Source organism: Athene cunicularia (assembly GCF_003259725.1).
Source record: "Athene cunicularia isolate RWA chromosome 9 unlocalized genomic scaffold, athCun1 chr9_part1, whole genome shotgun sequence".
In the NCBI taxonomy this organism is placed as follows: Eukaryota; Metazoa; Chordata; class Aves; order Strigiformes; family Strigidae; genus Athene; species Athene cunicularia.
The window spans coordinates 20247014-20258184 of NW_020799110.1; the positions used below are offsets into that span (position 1 = coordinate 20247014).

The 11171-nt window shown below is 40.3% G+C and overlaps 1 protein-coding gene across 1 annotated transcript in view; it reads left to right on the plus strand.

The window, feature by feature from the left end:
* PAX3 (paired box 3) overlaps positions 1-11171 on the plus strand; it is a 107073-nt gene that overhangs the window by 74195 nt on the left and 21707 nt on the right. The window contains exon 5 of the mRNA XM_026855005.1: positions 5915-6117. Within this exon, the coding sequence (XP_026710806.1) occupies positions 5915-6117 (203 nt within the window). The remainder of the gene's footprint in view (positions 1-5914; positions 6118-11171) is intronic.

An 11171-nucleotide genomic window follows, 5' to 3' on the forward strand; every position in this document is an offset into this window, starting at 1 on the left:
CCTACTCTGATTGGCAAATAAAATGTTCATTTGTCTCTTCTTCCTATTGTTTTGTTTTGGTAACACATGTCAGCAGCTCAATTACCCAGTTCATTAACAGCTCCCAATGGACATGATGGCCAACCCATGATAAGGAGGGCGATTGTGGCACATATGGTCAATAATAGCCTGTCTCTTGGTAATTGTAAATAAAAGTCACTGTTGGCCATTTCCTTTTACTGCAGCTACTGTTTTCCTTTTCACTTTGCTGTACAAAGCACATTTCTCTATGTGAATCAGCCCAAACAAAATAAAAATACCATCCGCTTCTCTCAAGAAGATCACTTTTATCACTGTCGTGGTGGTTGTTCCCTTTCTGTGCTGACTTTCCAGTTTAGATCTCAGAGAAGATGGAGTTGATGTTTTCCAATACCAGTAACCGATTAATTACTTTTATTAATCAGTTTATTTAAGAAGCAACAGTTTTTTTTCTCCCCATTACTCACTCCAGACTTTACAAAAGTGCCTGTGGAATTTAAAAAAAAAAGGCATTTACAATGTTTTTGTAAGTATGCCCTTTGCAAATAGCATCAGTTTTCAAAGGAGTAATTGAAGTGTGACTTAATCCTTGTTAGATGAGCGATATTTATGTCTGGAACAGAGGCTTACTTTTTGGTTTCGTTTCTTGGTTTTTGATATAGTCAAAATGCTGGTAGAAAGGGTTAAAATCAATTTTACTACTTAAGAGTACTTCACATCCTACTAGGTATTCTGTTGCTTTCTAGCAAGATTGAGAATTTTTTGTATATTTGCTGATCCTAAATTTTCACTTTTAACAGGGAAATGGGAGAATGTAGCAGCATTAGCATGTCCTATCTTAACCCCACTGAGAAATCTTTTGTGGCTTCTTGTTCTTTATGTTTCTTGAAATTTGCTTTTCCTTTTGCTCTTAAAGAAGAGGGGTCCAACTGCTAACAAATCTTGGACTGTGACCTAGCAGGATGAAACTCAGGGTATCAGAATCTCTCCTCTGTCCTCTTTTCTTGTTCCCCTCGCGTCCGCAGCAGCCTCCTTTGTGCCTCCCGCATCCTGCCAGGCAGGTGTCAGAGCCCTGAATGCGGGCAAAGGCCCTGCTGATGGATACCACAGATGGAGCGTGGAAATCGGTCGAATAGGCCTCAGCCACAGGCCATTTCTTAGGACACAACAAAAGCCTCCAAATAAGTCAACAAAAATCCCAAAGATCACAAAGAGAAAGTGTCATTTGTCACTTACTGTGGGTTTGTGTGGGGGTAGCAGCCCTGCTGCACTCCTCGCCTGCACCCGAGTAAACACGAGGGAGGTCACTCGCATCTCTTTGGGTGTGAAAGGCTGCTGGGGAGCAGGCAGCCGCCGCAGCCCCGCGGTACCTGCTGCCTCCTGGTGCAGAACGCCCCGGTTAGCCCCAGAGCTGGGGATGCCTGGGCCGCAGCCTTAAGAAATAGAGATGTGGCACGAAGGGGGAAAGCCTGTGAAGTTAATCTTGTGCAAATAAAGAAATTGGAAGATCCAGGGAGGGTTGCTGCCAAATAAACCACTGCCAGAACCCTCCCTAGCCATTGGTATATTGGGTTTTTTTGGTGTCCTTTCAGTGAGATCCATGGCTAGACAGAATTTGTCTAGGGCTGACTCCAGGCTGTTAAACTTAGAGGAACAGGCTCTGTAGTATTTTATTTAAAAATTTCACAGTGACTGAAAGATTGTCAGAGAAGTTGAGCCTTTGCAGGTTGCAGAAAGATAGATAACTGCTCTGCCTGCATTTGTCAGGTGCGCTGTGCTGCAGCTGTAATATATGGGGTTTAAATGGTTGTCATGTTTTTGTTATTTAATTATTCAAATGAAATGTCTTGCTGAGAGGAAGAACAACCCACAGAATGACCTCTTGTGTGTCATTTTGTTGTTCGGTTTTGCACTGACGTGTGTATTTACAGTGTTTGGAAAAGGGATGGTTGCAGAGCTCCAGGTGACCAAATGCCTACGACAGTGGGCAGTGTTTTTTTGCATATCACGGTGATAACTTGCATGCAGTGTTTCCTCAGGCCACCAGATGGGTCACAACAGGTTAAGGGACAAATAATTGCTCTTTAATTCTGTATTTCCTTCTTTAATTAAACTTCATGGCTCAGCTACTGGCAGTGCTTTTGGCTGCCTCTCCCATTTTGATCTGTGCAGTAAGTGGGGTACTGGTGGTCCCAAGGGGTCTGGCTGGGGGTCTCCCAGGGTGCTGGTAAGTTGTCTACTTTCTCCTGTTTATAGCTAAGATCATTAGGACAACTGTAAAGGTTAGTGATATGTGTGTTGTGTGTCTATGGAGGTGATGGAAATAGAAATAATCCAGCTAAAATCTGACCACTTTTATCTGTGCTTAATATAGTATCTTTTTATATCATGGAAGTCAGTGAATCTATTAGTGAGTTACTGCTTAGCAAAACACAGTAGCTATTGAGCTATATATAATCAAAAATGTTTTTTTTAAAGGCTGAGGTGTGTCCAGTTTATGTGCTTAGACAATACTCTGATTGGCTTCTCACTTATATAAAAGGCTAATAATGGTATTTTAATAGGAAAAAAAAAAAACTTCATTGAAACTAATAATATTTAATAAAACTTTGTAAGAAATTAAAAGTGTAGTTTATAGTACAGACATGTAGCTATCATTTAAGATCATATTTGTCTGATTTTAATATTGTAGATCAGAAAAGACAAAGGAACTTAATGTTTTCAGTAAAGCTGCACATAGCAGCCAAGCCTGGCAAAGGATAACATCAATGAAATCAGATAGATGTGAAAGCCATTTCTTCTGATACACATTTTCTCCTTACTTTAATTTATTGCTTTCTCCCTAAATATTTGCACTGATTAGACATACTGTCCTAGACTTTTAGATAGTTCATTTTTTTCTGACTGGTTTACCTCTGCCTTTCATATACTGCTTGATGAAACATAAAGCTAGAATGAAAATTCAGTTAAGTCAGTGTTTCAGTTCTGTCGTCTCATTGCTGCGTGAATGCAAGGTGCAGGGAAACATCACAAGATTTTTCTAAGTCTTTCTAAAACATTTTTAGAAAGATCATTATAGGTGTCCCGATACTTCCCACTCAGTAGGTGAGGGAATTCACTTCATAAATTTAGTGATAAACCACTTTTAACTGCATGGTTTAAGCTGACTTTTTATAGGTGTATATGTAGATGTTTCAAGTTCCATACGTATGTGTGGAGTCAGAGAGAGAGTACTGTGAGTTCCTGAGATCTAGATATCTGACTTTTTTTTTTTTTAATTCTCACTGTACACAATCAAAGTCAACTTTTGCCAGAGAAGTTTTCTCCAAAAGGGACCTTCCTGAGTTCTCTTTCAGATCCTACCACATCAGTGGTAGGTATGGTCAGAGTGCAATGCTAGTCAATATGACCCTGTTAGCATGGCTGGTGTGCTCTCCTCCACTAGTCTAGCTAGCTTGTCAGTGCTAGTTGTTCTTAAGGTGGGTGATTTGTATCTGAGGCTAACATAGGGAAACAATATTTAAAATATCCTATGTTTCTTTTTTTCTTGAGCACAGCAGCATGTAGCTGTTCTGGAGGGTTGTAACTTGGCAGTTGCTGAGGAAGGCAGGTGTCACTTGGGACCCCAGCTGAGAAGATCTGGAGTTTGTCACTAATTCAGACAATGTGTTATGTTCATTTTGGGATACCCTAGATTGCCTGTCTAATAAGGAAGGAACTTGAACTGTTTGGGATAGGATATTTGTGCTGATTCCCCTTTGTTCTTGAGGACGATAATCTCAGGAGCTGGAACAACTTAATCCAGTTTTACTTGGGGCAAAACTTCCATGCAAATAAGAGACTCTGTGACTTGGATGTTTTCACAGTATATTGATGCTGAACTCTATGGGAGTTTCTCCTGATGTCCTGTGTGTGTTGGTTGGGTCCAAGATATTGATGGTATCTGGACAATGGAGATAGCTTTCTCGCATAAGAGCCTCTGGTGTAGCAGTAACTGTTCTTTTTTGGTATGCAGAAATTAATAAACTCTTCAGCTGAATTGTCTGAAAAAACACTTAGTCTTTCTCATGTAAGACTAAACAACAGATTAGGTGTATTTATTAGCTCAAACAGCTTGAGTGAAATTGGAAATGAAAGATAGCTAGAAATGAACATGGTGGGGGGTTTCAGTTGGAGCTTGAAAACAGTGATTTCTTTTTGGCTTCATGTTCTTAGTTACTTCCAAATAAATCACATTAAGAAGATTATTTTAAATCAATGTCCATATCAATAATTTATTTGACATTATTGAAGTAGAAGCAATGCTTGTATTTCAACTGAATAAGCAGTTTCATCATCACTGGGGAGTGTCTGCCCTCTTTAGGTGGTTTCCCTTGAAGACTCAGGCAAGAAGGAATGCTTGGTGCCTGGGACAGCAGCTGATGCAAGTGAAGACTGGCTTTGGAAGTCTACTTTTTCCTTTCATTACTGTTTGTTGGAGAAAGATAACTTGGTCGAATACTGGAAGAGGCTTTGCTGCCTTCACAGCGATAGCTATGGGTTCAGCTGTGGCTGGGCTGCAGCTGGAGCTCACTTGGTTGCCAGAGAGCACAGTGGAAGCAAGCAGTGATGCCAGGGGCCTGGTTGTCTGTGTGTGGTCTCACTCTTGCCACGTCCATGAAACCCACAGAGTTTTGGTTCTGATTTCTCTTTAAACTACTGATCACAAGAGTTGGTAGCCTATTCCTGGGTCATGGACATGCTGTACGTGGTCTGTTTCTTGCCAACTTTCCTTAAGTACTGACTTGGGACGTGATACGAGGGGCCTTTGGTCCAACACAGTCTGGCTGTTTTGGAGTCACGTCCTGGACTGCTGCCTGGAGGCTGAGCATCAGCACATCTGCGTGTACCCGTGCTCTGTGCTGGAAAATTTCCCCAGGTTGGGAGGAATAATAATGAAACCTTAGGTGAAGGAAGCATGCCCACTGTGTATTTCAGCTCTGGTCATCAGATATGCTGGAATCTCCTTGCTTTAGTAACTGGAAGAGTCAAATCAGATTATTGCTCAGAGCTATTCTTACAGGACTTCTCTGTGCAACATGCATCTAATTTTATTTTTAAAATGTTTTTATATTAACACTTGTGTGGCCTGTCCTAAGGTTGTCAGGTGGTCCTAAGACAGGCAAGTAAGTTGCAAATGAGGGGGAATATTTAAATGTGCTGAGATATAATAACACAAAAGTGTAATTACTGTTCAGCCTGTAGGGCAAATAATACATTTAACATGAAGTAAATATTTGATTGTATATGAGGATTAATTTCTTAAGTAGCACTCCCCATACCTTTGTAATCACTTCTGTAACCTTTTCAGCAATAAGGTCTAAGTGATGGATCCCTAGGGAAGGTCTCATGGACATGTGTCTATAGAGTCGCAATGTTTTAAGTTCCAACATGCACACTGGTGTGACAAATATTTGTATCTGTACGCTAGTTTAGGGAAAGGAAGAAGGCTGTATTGCTTGTCTGATTGCTTAGGACTGAGCAGTACTGTTCAAGTTTTTAAAACACTTGCAAACTGCTAGAGGAGTTAAAACAAAGGAATTGAGTCATTCATTTACTCAAAAAGATTTCCAGAGGTCCTTAAATATTCTTGGGCGAGGAAAAGGTGATAAACTCATAGTTGAACTTTTGACAATTCTTTATTTGTTTGAGCACATGTGTACAATGTAACTTTTAACTCTAATTTCTTTCTCACTTTTTTGCTTTGTTGAAGTTTGCCAAGTCAGTTCTGAGTCACGGGGAAAAAGCAGCTTTTCCATAGAAGAGGATATAATCGATTGATCCAATATTTTGCTTTTTTTTCCCCTTCAACTAAAACTAATTTTTGTATGTCTTTGGGTTCTTTTTTTTTGAGCAGCAGCACCCCAGTCTGATGAAGGCTCTGACATCGATTCTGAACCAGATTTGCCTTTAAAAAGAAAGCAGCGTCGCAGCAGGACAACTTTCACAGCAGAGCAACTGGAAGAGTTGGAAAGAGCTTTTGAGAGGACACACTACCCTGATATTTATACTAGGGAAGAACTTGCACAAAGAGCCAAACTCACAGAGGCTCGTGTCCAGGTATGTATTTAAAAGCTGCCTAACAAAGAGAATTCCTTTTCTGTTAGCATGTTGGTCCTTTTATATACTCATGTGATCCTACTCTGGGGTAGAAGGAAAATGTGAGAAGCTACCTAGTTTACAACCATAGGGGTTTTTGCATCTGTACATGGACATTGGTCTTCCAACTGTTTAAGACAACTGTTTTGAAAAAATGTTGTGTTTTCCCAAGTGTTCCATACCTACCATGAATACAGTACTGAGCCTTTGGAGAAGAAGGTCTGTTATCCCAGTTTGTTTGCTTTATGCATTTGACAGTACTCTGCATGTAATCAGGTCAGCTGTTGTGCCAGTTTATAGTTATTTAACTGATTTAATCTGTAATTTGAGTCTTTCAGGCATTAACAGAGGAGAAAAAAGCATTTTAAAAAGGACAGTGTGTCTGTAGAGCCATGCAAGTGAGCAAGGTTACTGGTGCAATATTAACCATTTACTTTTAGGTTAGGTTTTGAAGTCGACTTGATGTAAAGCTTGTAACATCTCTTTTATCCCTCCCCACTGTCCGTTTAGTTCATAAGAGAATAACCCTCCAAATAACTGTTAGGTCTTCACAACTTCATGTAGATCTGGAATGTCTAAAACAACCTAACATGCTGGAGGAGTAAACCGTTGTGTTGATTTAAATTTAAAAAAAAAAAAAAAAAAAAAAAAAGCATGAACCAGGATTTTCAGATTCCCAAAACTGGGCAAAGAGCAGCCAAATAATTCTGGAATAAACTGCTTCCTAGAGTTCAGGTTCAGACTAGGACTTACTCTGTTTCATGGCAAAGAAGAATGTCCTGTGAAATGTTTAATGCTGCAGGCAGAATCCTCTGCTGCTCTTTCATTACTCGATAGTGTTCATAAGCAAATGTGCGGTTGGGTGACAAGCTTGTGATCTAACCAAGGAAGAGAAATGAGTGGTAACTTGTGATCTAGCCAAGGATACAGGTGAATTTGACTGCTGTGATGAAAATCTGTTTTTATATTTTGACATCTGAAGCTGTCTGAGGCATTCAGACTCTTCAAACTGAAATAAGCAATACAAAAGATCCTTCTGACTTTTTAAGACAAGCACATCTATTGCAGCATGGCTGTGTTATTCAGTATCTGTCTTTTAAGGTCCGGACTTTTACAGTTTTACCTGCTAAATGTTTTTGCAGAAGACTTCACACCACATTTTTCTAAGTGTTATAACTGTGAGAGAAAATCAGATGTATGGATGAATCTGTCTGGAAGGCAGAGGTGCATGACTCTCTTCTTTACATGTTTACTAAATAAAATACTTGAAAAACAGCTTCATATATAGACCTGGGCCAGGTAAGACCAAATCAGGCCCTGGGAATCGTCCACACACAAATATAACAAAGATAACTTCCTACACAACTTTTGTTATCAAGACAAATGTGATCTAGAATATGATGTCTTGGGCTATGTTAGCTTCAGTGGGAAAATATGATAAAATGAAAAAGATCTTGTCTGTGTTTTTCTAAATCAATGACCCACGGCTAGAAGAAAAGCAGAACTCTCATTAACATAACAGCTGTCTTAATGTGGCTTTAACCCTGTGACTTTTTACATTCCTTATGGCTTCCTTGGTTCCCTTGAGACGCATCCTGTCTCACACCACTCTTATGATCTACAGCCTCACAAATTCCCCAGTACCTCTGACATGGATATTTTACCTAACCCAGCATGGAAGAAAGTTCCCAGTCAATCAATGATTAAAATACCAGAACAAAACCTTTCTGGATTAAAGATGAGCTAGGGTTGAAGTAACCAGCCTGTGGGCAGTTTCCTAGTGCACTCCATCTGTCTGGTACCCTTGAAGGCTGGCAGAGTGATTTAGCAGTGGATTAAGGGATACAGGATTTGCCTTATCAGCATTCAGCACCTCTCTATAGCGCCTTAAAATAGCCACCTATGATGGGCATGAAATAAAAGACGACCTGTGAAAAGAAAATAACCCTAAGAGACTTGAGGCTGAGAGGACTGGATAGCCATACTAATGTAACATTCAAGCTTTCTTAGTCACACTTCTTTTTTGGTAACAGTATGACAGAGATCAGAGATACCAAATTTTATATGGATATATACACAAAGATCTTTCTGCTTCCCAACCAAGAACTGGAACTCTAAAAGAACTGGCACTTTGCAGCCTGAGTCTGGCTGAGCCCAGAAAATTCTTTTTTTTTTTTCTCTGGAGTTGTAAGGTCCAGTTTTGTAGAGTTGTTTTACATTGTCTAGGAAGTTACTTAATTGATTACAACTGGACCAACCTTGCTATTCCCTCAGTGCCTACATGAAGTGCTCTCATCTCATGTTTTGTTTCTTTCTACACTGCTGCTCCTGTGCTTCCCCTTTCCTTCTATTCCCTGAGGCAGTCTCTGAATACCCGTGAAAGGAAAAGTCTTAAACCACCAAACCATCTATTTTCTCACTTTCCCACTGTTGAAGGGTAACCAAATACATGTTTCTAAGCTGGTGACTGGAGGTGGGGAATAAAAGTCGCCTCTGGGCTGAGATCAAGCTTAGAACATTTCAGCCCATAAGGGGAGTATTTTGAAAGCTACAAGCAACTTAAAACAGACTTTACACTGCGAATGTTATTTGTGTATTTAGTTGTGAGGACAGGGAAGGCTTTTGGGGAAAGAAGTGTTGGAACATACTCCCCATTTCAAGAGTCACAAGATGCGTAACTATAATCATTGCAAATACTTCAGCACTGGATGTAATAAGGAGTGTAATTCCTCTGACAGCACCTTTTCACTCAAGGGATGTTGAATCTTTCTCCCCCATGTTTGAACCTAGATATGGTGTGGAGCCAGGACAACCTCTTTGCTGCCTCTTCCAAGGGCACCCAGCTCTTCTAGGCACATTAAATGCAGCAGAAAGGGGAGTGCTTTGGTCTTGTGCATTCACCAGATACAATTCAGAAACATAAGTAGAGTCCCAAGGGGATGATCCTTCATTTAAAAAAAAAAAAAAAAAGTGTAATACCCTGGGAATGTGAGGTAGATCTTTAGATTCCCATAGTGTGAGTAAAAATCACAGCCTTGTAGTGCTTTACTGGTCCAGTTGAAAACTTCATTAAAACCATCATTAAGTTGCAGTGCAGGCCCTTAAGGTCTGTGGCCTATTTTTACTGACTCAATCTGAAGGCAAATTCTAAAAGTGAAATTTTCCCTAGTGTTGATAAAGATCAAAGACTCTTTTTGAGCTTCAGAGCAGTGCGGTTATGGTTTCTGTAACAAATAACACATAAGGAATGAAGTGGGTAGCATCTTTTCTGGCCACCTTTTGGTTCCCACATCAGGCTTATTTTTAGACCTGCATGAACTGGGCAAACTCTGGCAGCAGCTTGGAGCCTGTTTCAGGTTGAGTGGAAGGTGTTTACTTCAATCTTTTGGTGAAGGATTTTTTAAATGAGGTTTGTCCCATAGCAGGCAGAGGACGACAAGCCTGCCTTGGCTAATGGGAGCTGGCCAGCCAGACAAATCTTTTTGGGCTGTGTTGAAGGCAGGCCTTCTAAATTATCAGAGATGTGATGTGTGAGACTTGCGTTTGGACCACGCTGAGTATGTGCCCCCAGCTGTATGGGATTGCATGAGGCAGGGGGTCCTGGTGTGAGAAGCGGCTGGCACATGGCCTTCCTGTTTAACCCTAAAAGGCAATGAGAAGAAATTGTTTGGACTCTTTTAGTCCATGAATAATGGTGAAAAAGCAGGGGAAGCCAGGAAGAATTCTTAAACATGAGTACGTCCCATGCTGAAAAGGTTCTTCTCGGCCAAATCCCAGGTTTAAATTGCTTTGCTTGAAAACTTCCAAAGAGGAAAAAATTGTTTAACAAAAGAGCATGTCTGAAAATTCAGGCAGAGCTCTCCAGGCTACTCGGATGGGATTGAATATTCCCATGTCAAGCTTGTAATCAGCTTGTGAGCTTTTGTAAAAAGCTTATTACAACCTCAGCAAATAAAAGGAGTCCCAAGAGCTCAGAAGCCTTGAGAAGACAGAAGAAAAATGATATTTTTTTTTAAAGAAGTGCTGTGCTTACGTATTGTTTTCTTTATTTCACTGTGGTACAGGGAAGGGAAAGAGATGATTTGGACTAGAAGATAGTGGGGGGAAAGGTGAGAGAAGAAATTATGACTCTTAAATTAGTAGTAAGATTTGAAAGGTCTGAAGTCTAATCTCTCAGTTTTAATAGTCTCTTCTCAGCAGCAAACAGTGAAAAGCATTCACTGGGAAATCATGGGGGAGGAAGGACCTGTGCACACCCCACAACCCCACCCCACCCCCCATCTTAATTTGCCCTCAGCTCCTCTGAAATGGTTTGAGCTTGTATGATGAACTGCACAGTCCTACAGGGAGATGGGGTAAAGGACAGATTCAGGAACACTTAAGACCTTTCAGCAGATCTTTACAGTTATTCCTGATGTGGTTTATGGAGAATTTCTAGTGCCTTTTCTTGAGGTTGTTCCTCTTGCATCATATGTAGGATAAAGAAAGAAAATTCTATGTGCATTCTTGCAGTAGATAACCCTGTAATTGCAGATTCTCCTCCCCACTCCCCCCCCAGGGTAAAAGAGAAATTCTTTTGGGTAAATTAGCCAACTACAAACATATGTAGGCCCAAGAAGGCTTTTTATATTTAAAAGAAAAGAAAGGATGTGATTTTGATTCTCTTTTTCTGGTCCCTGCTGCCTAAGGGCTCAAATTAGCAGCGCTTTAATTTATAAATACACAGTTCAATTTGCTTATTACTCAGTATTTTGCAGAACTATTCAGCTACAGTGCTTCAGAAGTATTTGTGTAGGACTGAGTCAAAGTCTTTTCAAAGAAACCTATGAGAGTTGAGTACGTTGGATCGCACTGGGAGGTGGTTGGAACTCCCTGTTCCCTTTGGCACACCCTAGTTGGTTTTTAGTCTGGTCTTTTTTTTTATTTTGTGTGTGGTGGGGGCTTTTTTTTTGTTTTGTTTTGGGTTTTTTTCCCCTTTTTTTCCCTTTATTTGTTTTATTTTTACCAGTGTCCCA